General features: G+C 56.4%; 4 protein-coding genes across 4 annotated transcripts in view; 2 read left to right on the top strand and 2 right to left on the bottom strand.

The window, feature by feature from the left end:
- The window catches only part of ZNF22 (zinc finger protein 22), a 19,765-nt gene extending 18,576 nt beyond the window's left edge, over window positions 1-1,189 (bottom strand). Inside the window, exon 1 of the mRNA XM_012653922.1 lies at window positions 1,160-1,189. The gene's annotated coding sequence lies outside the window, so the exon portion shown is untranslated. The remainder of the gene's footprint in view (window positions 1-1,159) is intronic.
- An 87-nt stretch (window positions 1,190-1,276) lies between these two features.
- Window positions 1,277-1,626, top strand: LOC105818039 (chromosome unknown open reading frame, human C10orf25; the record flags this gene model as incomplete). Its single annotated transcript, XM_012653902.1, is given in 5 exon segments — window positions 1,277-1,297; window positions 1,300-1,378; window positions 1,430-1,479; window positions 1,551-1,604; window positions 1,606-1,626. Coding segments are annotated over 5 exon segments (225 nt in total), but the record flags the coding sequence as incomplete, so codon positions are not given.
- Window positions 1,627-7,276: 5,650 nt separating this feature from the next.
- Window positions 7,277-26,359, bottom strand: part of RASSF4 (Ras association (RalGDS/AF-6) domain family member 4) — a 31,262-nt gene continuing 12,179 nt past the window's right edge. The window contains exons 4-11 of the mRNA XM_012653920.1: window positions 18,051-18,193; window positions 16,560-16,651; window positions 15,695-15,852; window positions 11,773-11,874; window positions 11,424-11,475; window positions 10,191-10,312; window positions 9,323-9,420; window positions 7,277-8,086 (exon numbers count right to left, since the gene is read on the bottom strand). Of these exons, the coding sequence (XP_012509374.1) occupies window positions 8,026-8,086; window positions 9,323-9,420; window positions 10,191-10,312; window positions 11,424-11,475; window positions 11,773-11,874; window positions 15,695-15,852; window positions 16,560-16,651; window positions 18,051-18,193 (828 nt within the window). The 3' untranslated portion in view covers window positions 7,277-8,025. The remainder of the gene's footprint in view (window positions 8,087-9,322; window positions 9,421-10,190; window positions 10,313-11,423; window positions 11,476-11,772; window positions 11,875-15,694; window positions 15,853-16,559; window positions 16,652-18,050; window positions 18,194-26,359) is intronic.
- LOC105818050 (chromosome unknown open reading frame, human C10orf10) lies at window positions 21,111-22,830 on the top strand. Its single transcript, XM_012653921.1, has 2 exons — window positions 21,111-21,276; window positions 21,841-22,830. The coding sequence occupies exon 2, from the start codon at window positions 21,867-21,869 to the stop codon at window positions 22,482-22,484; it is 618 nt and encodes a 205-aa protein (XP_012509375.1). The 5' UTR covers window positions 21,111-21,276; window positions 21,841-21,866; the 3' UTR covers window positions 22,485-22,830.

Raw genomic sequence — 26,359 nt, 5'->3', positions numbered from 1 at the left:
GCGCCCGGCCTAGGAAGCAGATTTTAAAATAGGAATAACTACCCTGGATTTCTCTGCATACAAGCATATAAAGCAAATAAATGAAAAAAACAAGTAACATCATTTTCTTGCCTTTCTTTCATCTTATTGTATAATTATGACTTTAGACCCAAGATTTTATCTGGATATTTAATAATTATATCTACTGTAATTATGGTCAGTATAAGAGTAAGCCGCATATGACACAAAATTACAGAGCGAGCAGTACCCATTCCTTAACTTAAGCGAATATTTACAGAATGTCGTTAGGTACATGGTGTTGGTATTAAAAAATAGCTACAATGACAATTACAAACATTTTTTAAAGCATATGCATTTCTTAATATTAAGTCAGTGGCAGGAAATGTAGAGACTAGCAAATCCTCCCACGGATGAGGATATCATACTAACAGGTAGCACATGTGCCAGATACCGTGCTAGTTCTTTAATTCTCACGGCAGCTTTATGCAATGATCTCCGTTTTAAGCTGAGGAAAGGAGGGTGCAATGCACACAGGCCGGGTTCCCCGACTGCAGAGTCTGCAGCCTCAGCGGCAGCAAGGGCGTCCACGGCGCCACGTCCAGCACTCCGAGGCTGCTCTGCGTGATGCCCCCGCAGGTCCGGGCACTGAGGCAAACTCGAGTCCCAGGAGCTACTCGTCCTGTAAACCTGGCTAACGGAAATGTGCCTCAGTTTCCTCGTACGTAAAACTGGGATGGTGATAGAGCAGCAACACCATGAGGATGTTAGTAGTTTGGATGAGTCAGTATGTGTAAACCATTCTCGGAAGCCCCGTGCTGCCTGAGCGTTTGTTCAAAGCGCTCAGTACTTAAGCGCGACGACAGACGCAAGGAGAGAGGACAGACGCGCAAGGCCCGGTTCCGCCCGCCTCTGGCTCCAACCCCCGGGGTCCCCGTTAAGGCCTCTCCCCTGCCGAGGCCTCCGCCGGCCCCCGTCACTGACTCGCCCGGTCCGACCCCGGCCCGCTCAGCCCTCCGCCCCCGCCCGGCGGCCCGGCCAGGCCCAGCTCGGAGGCCTGGGGCGCCCGCCTCGCCGTTGCGCCGCCCAGCTGCCGCCGGGTCGCGCCCGCAGGGTCCCCGAACACCCGGCTGCCGGCCCCGCGCACCTCAGGCCCACTCACCGCGGGGACGACAGCCGCCCTCGCTCGCTGGTCGCCGCCCGCGCCGCCGGAAGTGCGGGCCGCGCCGTTCGCCGGCGCCGCCGCGGTCGGTCTAGGAACGTGGCGGAACGACCCTCTATGGTCCCAGGCCCTCCTGAAAGAGTTTCGTTCGTTTTTTCCTGTTGTTTTGTGTTATCCTCCCACCCCTCGGAAAGGACCTCAAGACCTGTGGCCGCCTCCGTCTGTGGTCGAGGAACGGCTTGTGTCAGGGCTTTTGAAACCAGACACCAGCCTGTCCAACCTCGAAACTACATTTTTCCCCTGCAAATATTGAGCACCTGGTCTAAAGAGATACTTTCGGGGAGCCTAAACTGTTCCTGACTTTTTTCACGAAGTCACCTTATTTAATTATTACCAAAAATCTCCTGCCAAGTGGGAATGATTACACTTAATTTACAGAAAAGGAAACCAAGGCTTAGAGAAGAAATTTGCTCGGGTCCGCACTGTGTCAGCGGGACTTGGGCGGCCCGGGATTGGAACGGCTCTTTTCCCTCCACAGTCTTTGATTTTCAACACGCCCCTCTTGTTTCTCCTTAGTGATGGTCTCGCTGGGTTCCTTCACCTTACAGGTCCTCCTCCTATGCCTGCCTGGCCGGTGCTCAGGCGTCTGACCATCTGGCCTGTCCTCCCTGAGCTCCCCGTCGAGTCTGATGGCTTCAGACACTATGAGTGTGCGGTGCAGACTCCTGCGTTCGTGACTCCAGTCTGCCTGTGGCTGCAAATACTGAACTCCGGACTTGCGTGTATATCCCATTGATTACTCAAGGGCCGCACTCGCATGTGTAAGGGACATCCCAAACCTGACATATCCCCAGACGAATTCTTGATACTCGCATAACCTGTTCTTTCAACAGTCTTCATCCCAGCAACAGATGGCAACTCCATCTTTTCAGTTGCTTGGGCCAAAAACCTCGATGTCAATGTTGTCTGTTCTTTTTTCACCCAAAACCCACATGCGATCCACCTGCGAATTCTGCTGGCTCTATCTTTAAAATAGATTCGTTATCAAGCTACTCTGAACAATTCCGCTGCTGTAACCTCTACCAAGCCGCCACCATCTCCTGTCTGGATTACTGTATTGGCTTCCTGACCGATTTCCCTACAGTCTCCTCCCAGCCTCAGAGTAATCCTTTTAAAACCTAAGTCAGACCATGTCATTCATTTGTTCAAAACCCTCCCAAGGCTTTCCATCTTATTAGAGCGAAAGCTAACAGACTGACAGTGGCACACAAAGCCTGTCGTGCTGTGTCTCTTGTGTTCTTTATCGCACCTGCGGTGCTTAGAGCAGTGCTCAGAGGGTGGCAGGCACTCAGTAAATATTTGTCGAATGAATGAATGAGTTTTTAAGATGCCTCGTTGTTTACGAAGTGCCTTTACATCTATCCTCTGGTCATTCTTCTTTACTACAGTCTCATGAAGCAGGGGTCGCAGGATCTGTCTTGCAGATCAGTAAAATGAGGTGAGAGAGGGAAGCTTGTCTGGTGTGATAAAGTGAGTTGTTGGTGGAGGCTAGACGAGATCGAAGGTGTTCCCACTGTAAAGCTGGGGCTTTCTGCTCTGCAGGGAGCCGCCCTGCAGATGGCAAAGCATGGAGCTGAATGGAGTCTGCGCGAGGAAGGTCCACTCGATAATCTGGATAATAACTGGATTGTTGTCCAGATCAGATGAGGTAGTAACGTAAGGCACTTAGCACAATGCATAACACACAGGGAATGGGAGCTGTCGCTATGACTTTCACCACGGAATTATTATCATAGGTTGTTCGTGCTGGGGGTTGGAGGGGGGGGGCCAAGGGCAACAGCCAGAGAACCAGAGACGGTTTAGGAAAAGTTTTAAGAGCAAAAATGACCTGTTGGGACTGAGCTCTATGTGCATTAAAATAAAAAGGTAAATTTTTTTCCGAAAGCAATTTTGTTAGTAAGATAGTTATAAATTAAAACTCTTTCCATGTCCCACATAAAGGTGGATTGTCTCTTTTTTCTAAACCTGAAAATAACTTGGCCAGAGGTATACAGATTAGAGCAAGAAAGATGAATTTTAAAAAGAGAGAGAGAAAAGTCAGAAATAAAGGGGTGGGGGGCACTAAGAGTGGCTGGACTAGGAGGTGAGGATGGAGAGAAGCGAGATTCAGGAAGGTATATGGGGGAGAGGGAGGGTAAAGAGGAGAAGGAAAAAGAGCAAGAGAGAACACAGGCAGGGTTTTATGCCCTCTATTTATTTATCAGTATAATAATACTTAACACTTACTGAATGCTTATTGTGTGCTGGGCCTTGTTTGAAGCACTTGTAGTATCTCATTTTAATACTCCTGTGGGATTGTTGTTCCTTGGCATGTGCCCGCCGCTCTGGGATGTGACATCCCTGCCTACTGTGGTGTGACTCCCGGTGCCTCCTGGTGAACTATGTGCCCAACCCGCTGATGTTGACTTGACCACGTGACCTGCATTGGCCAACTGCATGGGAATGGATGCCAGGTACACTTTCTAGAAGCTTCAAAGAAGCTTCAAGTCACTGTGCTTCCACCAGGACTCTGCTGTTTCCCTCTGCCTCAAGAAGTGCATGTCCCAAGTAGGGGCAGCTCCTTTGGTCTAGGACCAGGATGAGAAGACACATGGGGCAGAGCCACACAAGCCCCCTGTAGCCACTCGGTGGTGTAACACGTAACGTATGAGAGAAATAAATGCTCTTGTTGTAGCGCTGAGATTTTTGGTGTTATTTGTGACTGCATTAAAGTTGACTAATATACCTCCCAACAACCTTGAGATAGGAACTGTTATTATCCCTATTTTACAGATGAAGAAACTGAAGCAAGAAACTTGCCCAGGGTGACACATTTACAAGTGGGGCATCGCCAGACTTTGAAGCCGGAGAACGTGGCTCCAGAGCCCGTGCTCTTGACCTCTAAATAACAATGTGTGTCTCCCACATGGGATTCTAGGTTATTTTTATGTGAATTAAATTATTGAAAATGGTCACACATGATACCTACAAAACACAAAGGAGATGGGGGAAGAGGGTGGGGGCACACAGTCTGAGCATCGAACAGTACATTTTTCTGCAGAATGTGGGCCAGGAGAGGCCAGACCTCTTCATGGCTGGGGCATCTCTGGGAAACTACCCAACAGAGGCCACTGCGCCCCTGAGCCTGGTGGTATTTGAAAGGTCTGTTCCAGGAAGAAGAGTCTTCCAGGCTAAGAAAAATCCTGGCAAGACAGTTTCCATTTCCTACGGCTTTTTCCTCTGCACCTGCACTTGCTTGCAGACACGCGCGCACACACACGCACATACACACACACACACACACGCACACACACATGCACACACACGCACACACACATGCACACACACACGCACATACACACACACACACGCACATACACACACACACACACACACACAAGCACTGTCTCAACACGGAGCACTGCTGCCTTGGGTCTGAGTTGGGCAACACTGATCCCCAGCCCAAGTGCAAGAAGTCTGGTTATACGTGTGGCCCAAGTGCAGTAACAAGAGTGGCCCATCCCCCACGAAGGGGTCTGTTCAGCACAGGGGCCGCGAACAATGGTTCTGTGCACCAAGCCTAAGACTTTGCTTTCTGTTTCCTTTGGACTCTCTGGGAAAGGAAACCCTGGCAGTTCCCATTCCTGGGTCTGAGAAAACATCTCTGTTAAAGCCCGACCAGAAGGGCACAGAGCCCCACCCTGCACAATGCGAGTCTCGGGGCACGTCAGCAGCTGGCTCGCTCCCAGATAGCTGCAGCTCCTGGGGCCTGAATTTAGTGCTTCCACCTGGTTGTCTTTTCTCCTGGAGCTGGTTGGCTCTCATTGACCGAGCTTCCGCCCTGATCACTGAAGAGGGGCTCGGGATAGGGGGGCTGCTGCCCACCACTGCGCCTGGCAAGGATAGCCCACTGCCACCTCTGCAGCTGCAGAGCATGTGTGTCCTATACACAAGGGGCACATTTCGCATTGCTGGTTCCTCCGCAAATCATCTGGTCAGACTGGATAAGCCTTGGGCCTCGTTTCCCTGGGACTGAGGGGCCAGATGTATCCTGGGTGAATGCATGGCTTTATTTTGACAGCAGTACGGCCTTTAGTCCATTTTCTGGTAAACATTTCCAAGCAGGTAGCATATGGTTATCACCATGTAGAAACAAGACGTTTTTTTGATCTCTTCCGGTAATTTGTTCTCAGCAAACAGCCCTGTTTTTCCTGAGTCCAGTTCTTTTGCAATCATGTTGTTTTCGTCCTGTGTTGTTTATTACTCTCTTTGGTTTTAAGGCCTGGCTGGGAGGACAGTCCTGTTTTAGGAGAACACTCTCTGATAGGGATCTTCGCTTTAGCTCTGGCTTCCTTTGTTACCTGAGATGCTGGCTGGCCAAGGAGCATGTGAGAAATACCTTAAACTCTGTGGAGAAAGAAAGCTGGAGCTCCCCACAGAGACCAGCAGGAGACCACAGCATCTAACCTTTAATGTTTGAAATGGTGGGGTCAAGGTGAGCCTCTGAAAAGCAAATATGATATTGATAAAAAGATTTTTGAAGCTCTCAGATGACTGTAGAAGTATACCTTTTTCCCTTTTCTGTGCAACTTGTTAGTGATCTTTATGACCTGTGATATTTGGATATTAGTTTTGACAATGTCTATTTTAAAGGTGACACCTATCTAAAAAGGCCTTAAATAATATTGTAATAACTTGCAAAACAAACAAACACCAAACAAACCTGACAGGCTGGTGCTTACGAAGGGTTTCCTGCTCTAACAGCTTCCAGTGTGCTGAGCCCCTGTGCCGCTCCCGGGCTGGCAGGCGTCTCTCGGCCTGCAGAGATGCAAGCAATGCTATAGCCAGCTCCGGCCCGGCCTCAGGCCTCTGTGCAGGGAGCTTCGCTGGCTCTTGGCTTGGTGCGTCTCCTGACCCTTCCCAGGGTTTGGCCTTTTTCTTCTGATGAGGAGACCGCTGAACACAGTGTAGACTGTGGCTCTATTTTTTGTCCCTCCAGGGTATAGGCTTGGCACAAGGCAGTCACTCAATTACAGCCGAACAATGGATGGACAGTTGTCCTAGACCTGAGGTGGTAAATAAGGGGTAGGGGTTAAATTACCAGGGAGCGCCTGTTTTATTCATTTTCTACCTCTTATATGCCCTGCCTCCATCCCATTTAAGCCCCTGCCTGGAAGATTCCCAAGGCCTTCCTGATGCTAAGATTCTGCAATTCGGGGTGGCCCTATTGTTTATCGTCTGGGCCACCTGCGGACCCCCCACCCCCGTGACTCCTCTGTGTCCCACGACAGCCTCTCCTCAGGCCCCACACTGGTCCCCAGGACATGCACGGATATGAAGGCGTTGAGTCAGTGTCAAGAGCAGTGGGCTGTGGCTCCTCTGCCAAACAGGGCACTGGACACACAGTGGGACAAGACTTTCCGAGGTTAGAGCAGGGGGTCAGAGGAGACACACAGAAGGAAAAAGAAACAGAAAGCTTGGTCCTCACTTCTTCAGGCCGATACAGCATACTTTTATTGAGCACCTAAGGAACTGCCACAGGAGAGCAGAGACAATAGGGCAGTGGGCAGGCCTCCCCTGGCATCTCTGTGTCTCTGTGACAGCGGAGCTATGTCACGGGAATCCTGGTGTGACGTTGACCCCGATGAGTGGCTCCACATGGCCTGGCTGCTCCCAAGCTCTGCTCTTTATGGGCGCCCATAAGGAGCGTCTCCACACATTGGAGACGGAGTCGTACCCATCTTTGAAGGCTTTATGGTTCTGCCCTTTAAATCTGCTATATAAATCCGCTGTCTACAGACCCCGGTGGGAGAAGAGTTTAGTCTTCAGTTTGCTTTGTCTTGGACAAACACTTCACACGACCGATGTAAACTGTTGCATAATTTTGCAAATGCTTTCTCATTCATTCCTGAAATTCTCCATCGTTGACAAACACAAATTGTGCAGTATCTGGCCCCGGGGAATTCAAAGCCCTTTCTCCCAAACAGACGTTTCTCCTTATCATTCTCCCTGGAGAAGAAGTACTGAGAGTCATCCTTTGCCCAGTAAAGGAGAGGAATGCAAGCCCAGAGAGGACAGGAGGCAGACAGCCGTCCACGGGACTGTGGGATGGGGCTGAGCACTGCCTTCCAGAGCCGCTGCGGGGCATCCACCTGGGTCAGCACCCTTTCAACGTAGTGTGAACCGCCCCCCAATGGGACCGCATTGTGTTTCTTCCAGCTTCTCACAAGGATTCCTTCAAATCTTGCTGATGAAGTTAAGACTGATTTCTGCAGAGGGAAGGTGGTCTTATTCCTGCTCTCACCTCTGCCCCCAGGGGCCAGGTTGTGCAAGGCTCATGGGTGACATCGGAAGCTTGGAGGCTGGGCACACCGTGGAGGCAATGGCTGGGAGCAGGGCAGGTCCCATACCTGCTGGCAGTCCCTGCTTTTCCCAGCAGAGTTCCTGTGTGGCAGCATGACGTGAGTGTTGACAGGGATCTCGTGGTTCACGCAGGGGCTCTGGGCCAGGCACTGAGCAAGTGGATAAAGCCCGTGCCCCAGGCACTGGTCCAGTACTGCTCTCCTGAGCAGGAAAGGTGTGGCATGGGCAGGACTGGCCACGCAGATCCCGCCTGGCGATCTGGGTCTGCTCCCTGTGAGTGCTCGCTTCAGCGCCGAGAGCTAGGGCTGGGGGACTCGTGGTACTTGGGCTTCAGACAGGCGGAAGCACAGGTGCAGACTGCTCAGGTGGCGGCCGTCATCGGTGTGACCAGCCAGGGCCCTGCCGCCGGGGCTCAGGTGCATCTGCTGCTGCTAGAGCCTTCGGAAGCGGCAGGCGCTGGCCAGCTACTCACCCCCTACCAGCTGCTCCAGGCGCTGGAGCATCGTCAGACGCAGGGCTTGGAACCTGGAGGGAGACACCGCCAAGGGGAGTCACTGAGCCGGACGGGACAGGGAGGTGGGGCGCAGAGCGAGGGATGCACAGATGCCGATCCAGGAGACCCCTGCCCCCGACAGGTTGACAGAGGCCACTGCCTCTCCTCTGCCACGGAGGAGGCAGGCCCTGGCTTGTGTCCTGAAGGAGCAGTCAAACAGGGCTGTGGGCAATGCAGGAATTCAAAGCAAAAACTTGCCATTTCTACTGCAAAGACTCTAACAGGGACGAGAGCACGCTGCAGTGGACAGGGTGGCAGGGCTGGGACTGGGAAGCTCGTGTTCCGGCCCGGCTTTGCAATCGCCTGAGTCTGCAGCCTTCCTCACCTGGGCCTCAGTTCCTTCTCTGCACACTGAGCAGAAGGACTAGTGGGCTCCCGGGTCCCTCCCAGTTCTCAAGTCCTACAGTGACACGACCGACTGCACAGCGATGGTTCCCTCGGACTGGGGTGTCCGCGGACTCGCCCTTGGGGCCTGACTGCACACATGAGGGCCAAATCCACACCCAGCCCCTGTCCCCAGGCCTGCGCAGTGAGGGGCCTGCCCTTCCCTCCCTGAGCTGCCCTCCACCCGGGCCCTGGCTCAATGCCCTCCACAGGTCTTGCTCCACGCTTCGCCTTGCTGAGGAAGAGACGTCATCGGGACCCACAGCCTGACTAGTCTCACATAGCCGGGCCCTGATGTAGCTTCCCCAGGAGCCAGCAGGTGACACCTGCTCACCTTTCCACTGAACTAGTCCCCTGCAGCTGAAAAACATCAGCTGGTGCTGGGAATTCCAACGGCTGGCACTTTTGGGCGGGCTCGGGATCCCTGCTCGTTCGAAAGGTCCCGGAGCAGGCCGAGCCCGCCCTGGCGTGCCCTCTCCTCGGCTGCTTTTCCAGGAAAGCTGGATCCAGTGCCCACCTGGCCCCTGCCTCTGACTCCCCTGCCCAGCTTTTGCAGCCTGTGTCCTGTGCTGGTGAAGACGCCAAGGCTGGGCAGGTGGTTGGGGCTGCATCTCTGCCACGTCTGCAGACTGTCACCGCGGCTTGGTGGCAATAATGAGCAGGGGGCCAGAGAGTGACAGCAGGGAGCCAGGATTAGCAGGCCCCCCCAGACAGCCAGGGCAGCTGGCGCAGGGGAGGAGAGGAAGCTCAGGCCTGGCGCTGCTGGCCTCAGCCTTGCGCTCGCCTGAGGCTGGGCCCCCCACTGGCTGTTTAGTGCTGCTTACTTCATGGTCAGTTTCATTATTTCTCTTTCCTCCTCTTCTTTTAATTTTTCAACAAAACTGTCCAGCACCGGCATTTCAAACTTAATGTACTGAGCAACCTAGAAAATCCAAGAACATTTTAATGTGCTTTAAATTATAAGCCAAAATGTGTTTTCTTTTCCTTAAGCCTTCCTCAGTGGCCCGTGGGGAAGTAACTGCCCTTCTCCCACCCTGCCCAGCACTGCTCCGCAGGGTAGGAGGACGGGAGGATGGGGGAGTCCACTCTTCTCTCGAAGGCAACTATTAGCCCGGGAGGAAATGTTAAGCTGAATATCAGGAAAAGCATTCGGTCCCACAGCGTCGTCACACCGGGTGTTCCCCGGGGCTGGGGCCGGTGGCGGCGGAGCACCACTGTTTCTGACAACGGAAAGGAAGGCCCAGCCCTGTGGAGGGCCTGCGGGATACGGGGCCGCCGGCCTTCTCCTCGGGGTCTAAGCTCTGCCAGCTTCTTTTGCACGGAGGAGTTCGGAAATGCGCTCGCCCCAGCGGGACTCAGGCAGGTGGGTGAGACGGAGACCCCGCCCTCCTGCCCCCTTTCGCAGGCTCTAGCTCGGCCCGGTTAAAAGCCCTCCTGAGTCTCTAACGCAATGACAGCAAAGTACGCGCCAGTGAAGGAGGCTTTACTTGCCTGAGAGGAAAAGGGCAGAGCCATGTTTCTTCCTTGCCCTGAGCTGATGGCGCTGGTGGCCACTGACAGGAAGGGGGGCTGGAGCCACCACTGTGCTGGGCTCGAGCCCCTCAGAACAGCTGTGGAGCCCCCGGAGCCACGGCCTGAGCGGCTCTGGCCAAGGTCACCTTCAGATCCCTCCCCAGCCTCGGCCCCACTCACCTCGTGGGGCACCTCCACGCCCAGGTCAGCTTCCATCAGGAATATCTTGACGATCTTCTCACACGGCCCGTGCAGGATTCTAGAAATCAGCGGGTACTCACAGTCTCTTAATTTTGTCCGCTCTGAAAAAGAAGATGGTTTACAAAGTTCATGGTACATTAGCGTTGCCTCCCTTTGTTCCAGAACAGGAACTGATAGAAGGTGTGTGTCTAGGGTCCCAGTGAACCCTCTCCGACCTCGCTGAGGACGCTGCCCTGAGACCCTGTGATCATGCTGACCGGGAGCGGAACACGCCGCCCCCAAATCCGCCACTGTGGCGTAAGGATTTTGCTGAGCTGAAGGCAGCTGAGAAGAAGCAGATACACGAAAAGCTCTGTCCTCCCCTACTTGCCTAGAAGCAGGACTTGCATTTCTCACAGTGTCCCTGCTGCCCGCTCTACCAGGAAGCACAGAGTTGATCACCAGAGACAGCCCTAGAGCCCGATCGGCCCCAGAGGGCCCCAGAGGGATCCCACAGCAAATCTTGCTGAGGCCAGCCCTCACCTTCCAGCTCCCCATGGGGTGACCTGCCCAGCGTTGGCCTGCCCAGACACTCAAAGCCCTCTCCTCTATCTTGTCGCTTCCCTAAAAACGTACTGTTCTTTTGCTAAGGTGCTGCATAAGCCCCCGCTCAGCCCTGGGTGTTCCTGTGGGTTTGCGGTTGCAAAGTTAACAAACTTCTGGTTGTTTTTCTCCTGTCAGTCTCTTTTGTTAATCTAATTACAAGGCCTCAGCCAATGAACCTAAGAGAGAAAAGATTTTCTTCCTCCCCCAGTGTCATTCTGCAAAGGCCCAGCAGGAAAAGCAGTATCTGAGCAGGTAGGGGAGGGACGAGGGGCAGGACCCTGCTCAGTGACCAGCCTGTGCAGCAGGAACGCTGCAGGAGGGACCTCGGGTTCTGCAGCAGCAGCCTGACATGGCCCCCACCCCTCCGACTGAACTGCAACCAGCTAGGGGTCCTTTCGTTTCACTCGAAGAGCTGGAGAGGGTGGCTTCCCATTCACTTCCGTGGGACGGTGGAAGAGATGGCAGGCGTGCACGGGTGTGGACTGGGGAGAAACGTTCATGGTGGGAGGCACGGCATGTCCCCCGGTGAGGATGGCCCCTCAGGGGAGGAGGAGAATAGTGGTGAGCTTGCTGAATGGCCAGGGACTTTGGTGCTTTTATGACCCAGAAGCAAAGGCCGACACTCACCCCCGGACTCGTGAAGGATGTAGAGCGCAAACTCACTGGGGCCGTCTTCCACCTGTGCAGGCAGTCACAGGAAGTCAGACCAGTGTGCTTGGAGATGAGAGAGAACAGGCAGGGTCCCCTCGCAGCAACCACACCCCCGGTGCCTCACACACAAGTCCCCAAGGGCCCTCCCCCCTCTCCTCTCTCGCTGTTTAAAATCCCAGGGACCACAGCTCTGCAGAGGAAACCTGGCTAGAACTTCTACCCGGGAGCTGCTGGCGGCTTTCCCAAGCCTGTCCAGCCCGCCCTCCCCCAACAAAACAGCCAATCACCAGTGCCCCGGTGCAAGGCCACTCACGGCCCGACTTACCCTGAACTTGTTCAGCAGCAGGGTGAGCACGTGTGGGGTTGTCATGGTGCTGTTGACCCTCACGTTGGTCACGGACCCATAGGCCGGAGTAAACACGGAGGTCTGTGTCGGAAAAGGGGGCAGTTCAGAGCAGGTCCAGAGGGGGCATGGGGCTGACATCACTGTGCTGAGCAGATCCAAGCAGGTGACTCTGGGCTCTGGGAACACCTGTGCCTGTCTGTTCACGCAGGTGCATACAGAAGCTCTTCCCAGGCCTAGGGGGTGCCAGGGAAGCTGCGATAGTGCGTGTCTTCCAGAGGCCCTAAGGAAGATGCCTGCACACCCATAGGCCGCCCTCTCTGGATCCGAGGAACCAGGACCCCGGAGGTGACTCACAGGGGTGGGGGAACCAGTCTCTGCCTCAGTGTCTGTCGATTCTGAGACTGAAAGTTCCCCAATCTGTCTCCTCCTCCCCATTCTCCCAGCAGGGCTGAGCAGACTCTTGAGCCACACTGCGTCAGCTCCCCAACCTGTCCCCGTCTAGTCTCCCTCCCTCCAAGCCATTCTCCACACTGCTGTCCAAAGGCACCACCTCTCGGAATCCTTGCAGCTCAAAGTGTGGTCTGCATCAGCTGCAGCGACTTGCAGCCTCAGCCCCCCACGCCCAGACTTTCTGCGTCAGAAGCTGCGCGCGGAGAACGCCAGGCCACGCAATCTGTGCGGTGCGGCGTGAGCAGCACTGCTGAAAGCGCAGTTCTGAACACATCTGCAGGCTTCCTGTGGCCCACACAACGCTGTCAGTAGCTCCTCTCGTTGTCACGTCCATATGACCCCACGATCCTCTCACAAGCACCGTGCTCCAGCTACATGGGCTTCTTCGCAATTTGGGGGGCCACATTATATCCTTGCAGGTATCTCGCCTTTGCCTATGAGACATCGTATGTGAAATCAACCGGGACGTTGCCTGATGCGTAATAACAGGTCCTCAATAAACACTAGCCACGCATCGAACGTGCTAAGCATTTTACATACAATCTTTGATTTAATCCTCGCCACAGCCCTTTGAAGTACCTATAACTCGTCCCTTTTTCTTAGAAAGGGATCAGAGGCTTGGGGAGATTAAGTGGCTTGTTCAGGGTCACCAGGTCACCTATGGAGAAAGGACAGAGCCACGACTCGAAGGGCCCTGTGATGCCCGAAACTCCACTTGGTGCTGGTGCCTCCCAGCAAGCGCGAGTGCTCTGCGGGCGAGCTTCTCCTCTTTTCCAGAACCAGGTTCACATGTGCATGTCCTTCCACTATGGTCCTAGCTCTGCTTTCCCAAGCAGGCAGCTGAGTCTCAGGGTTCTTAAGGGACGTTCTCAGTGTCCCCAGCTGGTCCCCACTCTGGTAAGTACAGGCATACCTTGAAGATATTGTGAGTTCGGTTCCAGACCATCACGGAAGTCGAGTATCACAATAAAGTGAGTCGCACTAGTTTCTTGCTTTCCCAGGGCATACGAAAGTTATGTTTACCCCACACAGCAGTCTAGGCGTGCAATAGCATTATGTCTAAAAATGCACATAACTTAATTAAAAAGTACTGTACTACTAAAAAACGCTGACAGAGACGCAAACAGAACACATGCTGATGGACCTGCTTGATGTAGGGTTGCCATAAACTGTCAATTTGTAAGAAGCGCAATAAAAGGAGGTATGCCTTACCAGGGTCAGACTCAAACCCAGACCTCTTTCTCCCCGTCTCAATTCTAGTTGAGACATAGAATGACCGTGGGTTTTACAGAAAGCCAGAATTAGGCTTTCAGTTCCCAAAAAATACGAACTAGAGGAGTCAGGCTAATTCAAAGAGACACGAGGTCTTGTCAACAGGACATTGTTAGTGTTTCTTCCGCATGAAGCCTTTTCTCAGGGTGACACCAACCAACTCCAAGCAGGAACAAAGGTCCCCTGGCTGCTTTCTCATCTCTGACCACAGATGGCACTCTCTAACGGAACACATTAAATTCCAACAGGGCAGGGCAGAGCAGTGGGAACAGCTACAAAGTTAGACCCAGTCTGGAAATAAAACCAACATCGCTGTGAATCACAACAGTTTTGGAAAACGCGAGAGTGAAATAATGGTGCACAGTTCCAAGAAATAAAACCCGGAACAGCTACCCCAGAAAGCCAATGCCGGGAATTATTTATTTTTTAATTATTGTCTGTGACTCAAGGAATCTGTACCCTTATTTCTAAGAACACGAATTCTGTGAGAAAGATGGCTTTTGTATAGGGTTTCCCTTCGGGAGCCCCTTGGTCACCAGGAGATGTGAATCAACTGTCTGAAATACCCGAGACACCATTCCATGTCCTGGAGGGAGTGGGTCACACTCCTCAGGGAGATTGTGACTAGAAGGCACAGCCACCTGCCCGGGCCTCGGCTGAGCCCAGGTGTCCGGCTGGCTGCGCAGCTCTTCTTGGCAGGTGGTTCAGATGGAGGGAAAGGCTGTCACTGGAGCCTTGCTGTCCCCTCCTGCTCGTTTCAGAGGCCACAGAGTGGGTGAGACATCGTGTCCCTGTGACGTCTGCACTGACCACAAAAAGGTTTAATGTGCCAGACATAACTCTTAGAGGTGAACGAGACCGTGAGAGAAGAGGTGGATACGGCAAAGCCAAACCCACCGTCCCATGCCTTGAATCAGGGAGCCCAAGACTCCTTTTTTAGGAATGTAGAACTGGAAAGAGCCTAAACCCAGGCACGTGCTTTCTGAAAATTTTTGAATGATTCCTTAAAATAGCGTATCGATATTTATCCAAACACTAACAATTGGTGCTTAACCCTTTGTAGACGAAATCCTTTTTGGAACAAGATTTAAAGAATACCCAAGTCATATTACGGGTCCTTTAGCTAATCTACATCATTCTTAATCTCCCTTGCTCTCTGCTTGACTTCAGTGGAGGCTCCCCCTTCACTCTCTCAGGAGACTCTACTTTGAAATAGTCCTGGGTTTTCCCGGATTGGCAAAGGCAACCTCGTGGTCATTCTGTCACGCCCACTGCAAACCCAGCAGAGGGTGCAAAGGAGGTCCTGAGATCAGAGCAGTGTCCCTTGAGCTTGTCGAGCAGAATTTGGCTTCATCCCTACGTCCAGTGTGCCCCAAGAGCGACTTGAATGGCCCCTGGAAGGCCCGACCTGAGCTCCCTGCTCTGACCCCGAGCCCTCCCTTCGCCTCGGCCCCCTGTCCCCATGAGTCAGCTACCAATGAGGACAGCTGCCTCAACTGGAAACCTCTGCTTTCATTTCCCAGCGCGGCAGGCAGGATGTGGCCTGTCACAGGACACTCCCTCCGGGGCCTCGCCCGGACTGCCACTCACCCCATTTAGGGTAACAATCAATGTCTCCTTTTACAGTACAGTTTGTTTATGCAGTGATGTAATCTGGGAAGGCCATCTCTTCCTGAGGTCAGTACAATGCCTCCTTGGACAAAAGGCAGAGTGCTGGGAATCGGGCACTGTCTGGGTTCTCTGGGACACGCACACAAGGACCCTGGGTACACTGCGGCTTAATCTACCCAGTGAGGGCGATGGCCGGAGACGCTGTTCCCACGGAGCGGCCCACCGAGCTGGGGTGGGAGCCTCGCCGAGAATGGCCTCAGCATTGCCGTCTGCCTCGGGCACCCCCCCACGGCTCACTTGCCCCACACCCACTCTACTTGTGTGAATGGACTGCAGGGGGGTATGCTGGGAAAAAATAGGACATGAGCAGGAATGTCGCATTGACAAGACTTTGGGCAAGAGATTTCTCCTCCTGAGAACACGGGGATGACAACAGCCCCCTCTCAGGTCCTGCTGAAGACTAACTCTCACGTGACTATTGTGGGTCCAGCTGTGCCTGTGCTGGGGCATGGCTCCCCACGCACCCGCGTCAGGGCCCAGAGGAAAGGCCAGGCCGGGACATCGTCACCTTGTGATTGTAAAAGTGCCCGTTGATGGAGAACCGGTGTCTCCGGAGGCGCTGGGCCTCGCCGGGCGCGCGGCACTTGGGCCTCCTCTGGATCATGCAGCTGGCGTCGCTCTTGGTGCGCATGAGCTGTGGGATCTCCTCGTCCTCCTCCGGGGGCCCTGCAGTGAGAAACGGGCGAGAGGGTGGCCAGGGGCGAGATGCTGACACGGCGTCCGCGTGCCGTCTGCGGAGTCTGGCTCCCTCGAGCCTCATGGCCACATCGTGCTGGAGCAGACAGTGACCTGAGTGCGTTCCTAGGGCGGAGGCTGGGGTAGGGCTGGCATGATCCCCAGTTTGCAGACAGGACGGTGAGACCCAGCACAGGGTAAGCCATGCCACAGTGCCACCCTGCTCTCTGTCTTGGGGCACCAGGGGAGGTCTTTGGTGGCCCCAGCCCAGTCCTCTGAGTGCCCACTCTGGACAAGCCCTTCCCTGAGTACGAGGGAAGGGCACACAGAGGACAGGCGAGCAGTTACTGATTCCAGAGGCCCTGGAGGCTTGGGGGCCTGGAGGGCGCCGTGCCCCCTGCTCACGCTCCTCCTCTCTGTAGAGCAGCACAGGGCAGGGGGTTCAGGCCGCCGGCAAACTATGTCACCTGTGCAAGCTTCTGCTTTTTTTCCCACAAAGAGGAGCAAGTGGGAATGTGCGCGGAGTGCTCACAGGCGGGCCCCTGAGTAGGCGTTCAGCCAGGGCAGCTCCCGGAGACGCACCAAGCTGCTTGCTGCTGGTGCGCAAAGCCGTTCTCTGCAGACTGTGGCTGTGAGCCGCGCCCCTCCTCTCCCACCCCGATGAGATCGGCCCCAGGCACCTCGCAGGCTCGGCTCACCTGCGCTGTCCCTGGAACTCTCGGCCTTGCGCGCTGGCTGAGTGCCTGGCTCCTGGGCAGTGACCCTGCCATCCTGGGGAGGTGGCTCCTTTCTGAAAAGAGACATTCTTGGTGCTCCGATGGCTATGGGCAGAGAAAGGGCACTCAGGCCCGAGAGAGGAGACCACTGGCCCCTGGGGACAGGACACGGGTGGGAAGCAGGCCAAGTTGAGACGTGGATTTCACACCATGAGAGTCCATTTAAAACAATACAAGGAAAGGAAAGGCTTCCCACGGTGTCTGCTGGGAGAAGAGTGAGTCCGGCCCTGCAGACCCGAGCGGCCTGTGCTGGGCCGTGTCGCATGGACACATGGACACATGTGCATGGCCGGGGCCCTGTGTTCCTGTCCCAGGGTTGGCTGGGCCAGCCTATGCGCAGCCGCGTGTCAAGTGGGTTGCTGGACTTCCCAAGGGCCTGGTGGGGTGTCGGGCAGGGGCATCCTTGAAGGGGCCAACTTAAGGGCATCTCGGCAGGATAGACCCCAAGGCAGGGCAGCTGGTGCCAGGCTGGAGAAGGAATGGGTGTGACGGGACGTGGCCTCACAGTCCGGGGGAGTCGGGGACAGCAGACAGAAGGAGGGTCCTGGGGAACACGTGGGGCAGAGCCCGCGGCTGCTGTCTGTGACTGCTTTCACCTTGAGGGAGGGGACGCATGGGTCACACTTGCAGCCCTTTACGGAGTCTGCAGTTATGCGCTAAGTCTGGCGGCTCAGAACTCGCTGTGAGTGGCCAGGGATCCCTGGGCATGTGCAGGCGTCAGCATGCTGAGTGCTCGCAGAGCATCAGCTCTACTTGGACATTGGAAGGAGGCAAAGCCCTGAAGGGGTCGTCACGTGCGGGAGCACGCCGGGCTCAGCCGCTAGCTGCTGTTTCTGGGGCTGGGGAGCGGGAGGAGGGACATGCCCATTAAACGGTGAGGCAGGTGGGAAACCATTTCCTCCTGATGGAAATGTTCTTCTGAAAATAAACAAATCTGATCTGAAATTCCGATAACTTGTAAAAATAAATTTGGACATTAAAATAAAAACAGAGTGTTAGGCTAAATGTGTGTGAATTTTTAAGACAGAAGAGGAGACGCTGAGCAATGCGTGGGTGTTGGAAGCCCCAGCTGCAGCCTGCTCCTCTTGCCAGCAAGGTGGCTCGTGTGTGAGTGTTTGAGAAACATGAGTGGAGGTGACGGGAGCCCAAAACGTCCCCCAGGAGGGAGAGAGAGAGGCAATGTGGCTGTCATCCGGGACAGCCACCCGGGGTGAGGCTGGGTGCTGGGGCCCAGGAGGACCGAGAGTGGCAGTCACGGGACATGGGGATGGGGCTGGGCCATGTTCCCATGTGAGTCCCCTACAGGAGCAGGGCTTCTGCCCTGAGGCTGAGGACATCCCCACACCACAGAAGTGGAGCTTGCGTTGTTACAGAAGGTGTCACAGAAGCCAGCCGGCCTGGCCGGGCACTCACGGGTGGCTGCTGGGCCGTGCGGGTGCCCACGACGCTGAGGGGAGGTGCACGCGCTCCCGGTCGTCCTGCACCTGCAGTCGGATGGGCCGCCTGAGTCCCCAGGCGATGCTGAGGAGCCCCTCGACGATCAGAGCCCCTTCTTCCTGTGGGGGACACAGAGGTCATCCTCCACCCCCAGGACAGTCACCCTCAGGGGTCGCTGCCCATCCTCCCTGCAACCCCTTAGGGGTCGGACACCCTGGACACTCAGGCCCCAACACAGCCTCCTCCTTGGCGTCCCTTCCTCTCCCGGGAAAGGGCCATGAGCCTCCGCGCGCAGTGGCGGGAGGCCTGGGCCCTGCGGGAGGAAGCCGGGGGCGTGCCTCCCACTGCTCAGCTCCGCCTGGCCGGGGCTCATCCAGGGACAGAGCGGCTGAGTCAGGTGTCCCACAGGAACCCAGCTGCTGTCCAGAAGGCACGTCCACTCCTCGGGCAAGGAAGCGGTTCCAGGGAAGCGCAGCCCGGTGGCTCGTGCCAAGCAGGATGCCTCTCTGCCCACACCGCACCTGGGCAGGGGGTCCAGAGGTGGCCCTTCCACACGTCCTGACAGCAGCAGTGCCCACTCGCCTGGGCCGAGCCCACCCCTAGATGTCCAAGCTGGATTCTTTCCTGTTGGCCGGTCTTGCTTTTCTCACCACCACTGGGTCACTACTAGCCCCATGTCCCACGACCAGAATTTCTACAACAGCCCTCATCCCATGTCCCCAGCCAGCCTCGGTTTCCCCAGGTCTGCAGATAGCACGGCTCCTCCCTGATGCTGAACTTGAGGTCCTAATGGACAGAGTCCTTTGCAGGCACCTCAGGCTGCCTCTGGCTCGCATCCTTTGCGTCCTTGATTCTGCGTCTCTGACCTATTCCCGGCCCCCGTCTCCGTATGACCACCCCAGGCTCTCGGCTCCCGTCCCGACTACCCCATGCGTGACTGTGGCCAAGCTGCATGGCTTGCACCCTCACAACACCTGCCAGAGCCTTCTTGGCTGCCCTCTCCCCAGAGCCACGGGCTCCCAGCTACGAACTCCCAGTCTGCTTTGACACTAGGTTCTGCAATGGACTTTAAACATCGTTCTCCCATTGCTGTCTCAACCAACATTTTATTTCACTACTTATTTATTTTTGACTGTGTTAAGAACTTCTGACATGAGGCTCACCCTCATAACAAACTTTGAAGCGCGCGATGCAGTGTTGTTCACTGAAGGCCCACGCTGTCCCTTAGGTCTCTGGAACTTACCCACCTTGTGTACCTGAAACTATAGACCCGCTGAGCAGCGGCTCCCCCAGCCCCTGGCCGCCATCATCCTCGTCTCTGCTTCTGGGAGTTTGACTAATTTAAATTGCTCACATAGGTGGAATCACGAAGTATTTCTGATGAACATTGTAGGTTCACAAATTTCATTTCTCGCTCCTCGCTGGCACTGAAGGATCGGTGAGAACAGGGACCCCACGGCGACGCCCTCACATCCCTGGCGGCCCTCACAGAGGAGCTCTGCGCAGGCTGATTTCACGGCTGGTTAGCTACGGCTTCTAGTTTCAAACCGCCCGCTCTCCATGGAGAAAATTGCTGTGACGTTATGAAAATTCCCCCTGGTTTTTTATGTGACCTTGCACTATTTGCTAAAAAAGGAAGGCAACGGGGACCCGGGGTTTTTTTTGTTTTGGGGGCGGGCCGGGGTTTTTTCGGTTGGGGTTGGGGTTGGGGCGGGGCTTTTGGTCTTTTTTGGGAGTTGCCGGTTGTTGGTTTTTTCCCAGGGGTTTCCCCGGGGGTTGCCCCCTTGTTCTTTGGCGGCTTCTTGCCCGGCCCGTTCCCCCGGCGTTGGGGTTGGTTTCTTACGGCGGCCGGGTTTTTCCTTGGCTTCGGCTTTCCCCCTTCCTTTCGGCCCGGCGGCGGCGGTTGGGGCATTCCTTTGGGGCGGAGGCCGGCTTTTGGGTTCTTTTTTCCGTTGTGGCGTTTTCTTTCTGGCCTTCGGGGGGGGCCCCGGGTTCCTTGCGGGGTTCCCTTGCCTTCTTCTTCACGGGCCAGTCACGCGGGCCCTTGCTTCCCCCGAGCCCACCGGCACGCTCTCAGCGGGGCCTTTGCACGTGCTGCCCAATCTGCCCGGCACGTACACGCCCCCGTTTTTTCAGATCTTTGTTCCAGTGTCCCTTCTTAGGGAAGACACTCCCGACCACTCTACCTACAGCGGCAGCCTGTCACCCTGTCCCACTGCGCTGCTGTACTTCCCTTCGCAGCTGTCATCAGCACCTGCGACCACAGCTCCTATCCGTCGCCGGCTCGGTCCTGCCCCTGCCTGGAACGTGAGCTCCAGGGGCCACGCCTTTGTTCACCGCTGTGTTTGCTGCGCCTCGAGCAGTCACCGGCAGGCAGTGGCACGACACATCTGGTGAACAAGTGAACAAATTCTCCTTTGAAAGCACCACATCTGGGGTGTAGCAAGACCAGGACCAGAACCCACAGGCTGCCCTTGGTCCCCCCCATCAGAGGTAGGCATGCCGCGCCCCGGAGCAGGCCCAGGCAGCCCGGCCTCGGCCACCTCCAGGCTGGGGCCCTATATGGCTGATGACTCATCAAGGTCACTTCCCAGGTGGACCCGGCCCTGCCTCACAGGTGCAGGCCCAGGGCTGCGCAGGAATCAGCCAAAGGCCAGAGTGTCCTGGGGCCCTGGGGTGTTGTCTGATACCTAGTGGGGGATGCTTCCAGGCAGTGGTGGCAGACCCTGGGGCTGCCTGCGGGGGCCCAGTGGAGCCCCCTGCCTCTCCCAGCACCCCGAGGTGGCCAGGAGTGATGCCGGCCCCCCTTCACCCTGCAGCATAAACATTTCCGAGCCTCCCACAGGCACAAACACATGTTCCGGGCTGGCAGCTGGGCCAGGCCCCACCCACCAATCTGTTTTCCTCAGAGAGCCTTCCTGAACGTTGCTATTTTTAGCTCTCGTGACAGTAGTTGATGGCTGTTGGAAAGGTATAAAAGCAGCCGCCAGGGCTCGTGGTTTGCCAGACAGCTCAGGGAAGAGCCTTCCACTGTGGACCGCGGGCCTCGTCCCCTCGTCCTCCTCCCAGGGATCCCACACCGGACACGGGGCTCCAGCTGCCAGACCCCACCCGGCCTCCCGAGAGCTTCGCAGGGGCTTCCTTTGGGCTGAACTCTTCCTGGTTGTCCCGCCCCCGCCACCCCCAGACCCCTGAGCCACAGGTAAGAGGGAGCAGCTGCCCCTGGTTTGAGACAAAACAAGGGCTTCGTTTAATCTTTGAGGGCAGTTCCCAGCCTGGACTGGTGCCCCCACCGCCGCAGGTGAGAGACCAGGGCCGTGCGGTCTCGGAGCGCTTGGTGTTTACAAAGGGGCCGAGGTGTCATTTCATGCGATTCCCGCGGCATCCCCATCGGGCAGGCGTTTACCGCCCCTGCTATGGATGGGTACGGGGCCCGGAGAGGTGGCCTTGCCAAAGGTCGCAGGGTCAGCACATGGCAGATCCTGTTTTTCAACCCGGGTTTCCTCTGACCCTGCGTTTGTTAGGTTGGGTTCTCTTATTTGTGCAAACTCTGAAACAACAGTAATAATAAAGTCTTAAGCCCGTGGGTTTTTAATGTCAGCAGGAAGGAAGGACCCAGGAGTCCGAGCCCTGGTCTCAGCTCAGTAGACTTCGAACTGCTCTGAGAGCACCTAGATCCTCCAGGCAGCCCCAGATGAGGGAGGCGACACCACAGGGGGTGTCAGGATGGCATGGCTCTCACCACCTGTCCTCTGTTAACCAACAGGCTGACGCATCCTCTCGCCGGTACCAATGAGGTCCCGGCTTCTGCTTTCTGTGGCCCATCTGCCCACAATTCGGGAGACTACGGAGGAGATGCTGCCTGGGGGGCCAGGGCAGGAGCCCCCAGCCTCGCCCAGCCTGGACGACTACGTGAGGTCCATCTGTCAGCTCGCGCAGCCCACCTCTGTACTGGACGAGGCCATAGCCCTGGGCCGACCCCGGCCGCCCCACCCGCTGGCCCAGGCCCGCGAGAAGAGCTCCCCTGCCCCGTCCCTACAGGACATCGCCCCCCGTTTCAGTGGCCGGCAGCCCACACTGCTAGAAGCCAACACTGTTGACCCCCTGGACTGGCTCTTTGGGGAGTCCCAGGAAAAGCTGCCAAGTCAGAGGGACCTGCCGAGGAGGACCGGCCCCTGGGGTCTGCACAGACAGATGGACAGTGGCAAGGCCAGGGCTGTGCCCAGAGGGAGGCTCCGTGAAGCCAGGGCGCCTGGGCACTCCCTGGCACGACCGTCGTGGGACGGGCGCCAGAGCTCCAACCTGAGGAGCCAGACTTCTGGGCAGCCTGGCCAGGCCGTGGCCTCCCCCCGCCCAAGCAGTGTCCTCAGAACGCTCTACTCTCTACTCCCAGTGATCCATGAACTCTGACCCCACCCCAATAAAGCCTCCCGTAAAGAGCACACCGGGTCCGCGTCTCCTCCCCCGCCCTCCCCGCTGGTGGAGACTGTCCCTGGCGGGTCTCTGGAAGGGAAACACACCTCTGCAGGGCTGCCTACTTGGGCAATTCATAGCGAGACCCCTCACTGTGCGCAGCGGTGACAGCCTATCTCACACGAGGGGACGAGGGGATGTTACTGCACATTGCTCTGGCCCTTACTGGTTTTTCACTTTGAGCGAGTTTCTTAATGTCTGTTCCTCAATTTTCTCGTGGGTAAAGTGAGGTGGTTGCTGGGACCTGCCCCCAGGCCATTCTGCTGAATAAATGCATGTTATCAGCCCATACGCTGAGTAGCTATTGCTCTTGGTCACGGGTGGGGAGAGCAGTGGTAAGGGCGTGGGGGTACGGGGGTCCCAGACTCGCAAGTGGTTTCAGAGCAAGGCCCTGGGCACTCCCAAGTCAACCTTTTGGCCCCCACACTCAAAGCCCATGTTCTGTGAGGCCCAAGAGAAAACATGGAGTCCTTGGGGACTTGTCATCTGGGTGCACCCAGGACACTCTGCTGGCTCCAACTCACAGGTCCTGTGGTAGCATTTGGAGAGTTCCCTACGCTGAGGGCCAAGACAGAGCCTGCACCACTCAGCCCACAGGGCGCCAAGTGCCTGGACCCGCGGCCTGGTCCCCACTCTCCCCACCCCTATCCACTGCCTCCCCCTGGGGGCCTCGCTGCAAGGCCAGGCTGTCACCCAAGGGTGAAAAGTGGAGCACTGCCCAGCTGCCCTGCACCAGGCAAGCCCAGATGTCTCGAGGCCGAGGCCAGCCTGGCCAGCCCTAGGTCCCCTGCAGCCTGGAGAACCCCAGTTTCTGGAGATGTCTGGCAGGCAAGGGGGTGAAGGTGGGGAACAGGGGGAGGAAGGATTTCCTTCCTCCGAGAGGTAGGGGTGGCCTCAGGGAACTGCAGACTCCGGTCTGAGGACCGGTCACCCTGCTGCCTTGGGCCAGGCTGGGGCTGTCTGACCCAGCTCAGGCAGAAAGGGACAGAGAGAGGAGGACAGAGCCGTGGGCCCTCGGTCTGCTGAGTCTCCTCCACCTCCTTGCTCTGTGAACTGTCGATCTGTTTTCTTTCTTTTTTTTGTGGCTATTTTTAATTGCTTTGGACTTGTTCAATGTTTATCTGTCCTCTGTCATGTGTGTTTTCTGGGGAGATGGAATATGAATTACAGATTAAAAAGAAAAATTTCAGATAAGCAATTTACTTAGCTTTCTTATCTATAAAATGGAGACACCACCACCATCGTCACACCCTCGAGGGGCTGGGGAAACTGCACAGATGAACTTGGAGAGGCAGCTACAAGCACTGTACACAAATGTCTGCATCTACCACAGCCGGCTGTGCTGCTTTGGTGGCCTCAAACCTGCAGGTCCCTGACCTTCTCCAGCAAATACATGTGGGGCAGCCTTTAGCCAGACCTTCCCCAGGAGAGAGGGGAGGGCTGATCTGCCACGTGGTGCCTGGCTGGTGCCTGGAAGGCCAGGCTTGCTGGGCCGGGTCCCTGCAGCCCCTCCTGCCAAGCAGCAAGAAACAGCATGAAACCCTCCTCCGGCAACCTGGATGACAGGATGACGTTAGTGGACTCCCCCCCACACCACCCCATTAAGTCACACTGTCACACTGCTGCACCTGGGGAGGTCAGGCAGGGCGTGGACACGCGGGACTGGGCTTCCCTGCTAGTCTCCTCTGGGGTGAAAGCTGAGGGTACCTTCGGCAGGTGCCCGCCCCCCCCAACTGAATAGAGGCTCGGGGGAGGGGCATCTGGCCGCGACCCAGGCTCCTGAGGACAGGACAGCCTGGCACAGTTGCTTTCTCTCCACGGTAAGTCCTCCTGGTGGGGGCCCCGATGGCGCATCATCACCTTCCCCACCCCCTTGGCTGCAGTGCGGGATAGGGGATGGGCTGGGGGAACAGGGTGGGGGTAGGGGGCGCCAAGCCCCGCCCAGAGGGGCAGGCTGGGAAGCACAGATGTCCCTGGGGCCGACCCTTCACTCCAGGGGCGAGTGGTATGCCAGGCCTTAGGAGAGCGGACGGGGCGACCCTGCGGGGATGGATCCCGGCCTCCCGCACCCGCACCGGAGGAGAGACACAGCCCCGCCAGGGAGGCGCCCCGCGGTGCTCGCGTGGCTCCGGCGGGCCGGGTGTCATTGCGCTCACGGCCACCAGGGGAGCCCCCGAGCCAGGCCGGTGGGGCAGGTGCGCGCCCGCCCGGGGGGCTCCCGCTGCCCTGGCTCACACCGTCAGTCCGGAGTGATAGGTTACGCGTTCCAGGTGGTCCTTTTCTCTTTTAAGATACCAACCAGCCTGGTTAAAACCCTTTGCCATCTTCGAAACGCTCACCCAGCTGCTCATGCTCCTCGTTGTAATACAAGCAAAATTATCCCAAAGGCAAGGTTTACAATAAAGTCAGGTGAGCCCTCCGCCCCCGCTCAGGAAGCTGGGAGAAGGATCACAGGGAAACGCTTGCCCCTGCCCGCGTTCTGCGGACGCTGGATGTGGCGGTGGAGGGGAAGCTGCCCCCAAACCGCAGTGCTCTGGCTGAAGTTCCTGCAGGGAGGCCCAGTGACAACTGGGAGGGGGTCTCTTCCAGGGCCCCTGTGGCTCTGTGAGGGCGTGCGGGGTGGAGAGTCCCTCACAAGCCTGAGGGCACCTTAGCTTGGGGAACCAAGGGTGACAAACAGCGCCTCTATCAAGTGATGCTCAATTGAGACCCCGAGAGACCTCCAAAGCTTAGTGCTGGAAACGGTATTGCCGTATCGTAAGCGACTGTGCTCAGACTTGGAGCCATGCCGGCATCTTTCATTCATTGCAATGTGACCTTGGACTAGAGACTTAAACTCCAAAAGCCTCGCTCTCTTTGCCTGGAGCATGATAATTCCTACATTGCAAAATTCTTAAATAGAGGAGGCAAAGTGCCTGGTGCATTGGAGGTTTCTTGGGGAATGTCAGTTCCTTTCGTCTGCCCAGCCCTTCGGGCTTGCAGTATCCAAAGAGAGGCCTGCCAGGCGTGGCGCTGCCCCTGCAGCAAGTGCCTGGCACTGTGGAGTGCCCAGAGGCCCAGGAGGCCCCAGGTCTGTAATTTTCAAGATGGGTGGTAGGTAGTCATGGGGCCTCAGTGAGGCCCGGAGACCCCAAGGGGTGTGGTGCCTGCCCCAGGAGCCAGCTGTGTTACCAATATGAGAACTCTGCTTCTCAGGCCTGTGGACTTGTCTTTACAGCGCTGTCACCCCGAAAAGTCTTTCACTTCCTCAGGCAGCCACCCCCATGGCCGTCAGGGCTGCAGAAATTTCCTAAAAGGCACTTTCTGGCTCCGTGGAGATCAGGTCACATCCTCACACACACTTAGGAACAGGAATACGAAAATCCCCCTGTGGGTAACTTCCTGCCACTGTGGGCTGTCGGGAACGCCTCTGCCTGGCTTTGGAGTCCCCACTTCTGTTTGTGGGCTGTCCCGCACCCATGAACACAGGCCCGGGCTGGGGCTTCCCAGCCCACACAGCCCTTCCTACAGAGGGGATTATCTTGGGGAATCCAAGTGCCAAGAGCAAGCTCTTACTGACAGTTCTCAAGCTTGACCCTCCACCAGATGCCAAGGAGGGCTGGTTAAAACACAGACACCGGGGGCCTCAGAGTTTCTGATTCCGCAGGCCTGAGGGGAGGGTGGGGAAGCGGTGGTAAGAATTTGCATTTCTAACCAGTTCCCAGGTGGTGTTGGTGCAGGGACCAAACACAGAACCGTCAGGGCCTTAGATCAATCCCCGAATGGCCTGAGCCTGAAGAGCAGCAGCCCACCAGAGAGCCTCCCCAGACCCC

Source organism: Propithecus coquereli, unplaced genomic scaffold (assembly GCF_000956105.1).
Source record: "Propithecus coquereli isolate 6110/MARCELLA unplaced genomic scaffold, Pcoq_1.0 Scaffold434, whole genome shotgun sequence".
Lineage (NCBI taxonomy): Eukaryota > Metazoa > Chordata > Mammalia > Primates > Indriidae > Propithecus > Propithecus coquereli.
The sequence above is the reverse complement of the archived record's forward strand: the minus strand, read 5'-3'. Positions and strand labels throughout refer to the sequence as shown.

Coding starts and splice junctions, on each gene's coding strand:
- LOC105818050 (XM_012653921.1), top strand. CDS start 21,867: ATGAGGTCCCGGCTTCTGCTTTCTGTGGCCCATCTGCCCACAATTCGG.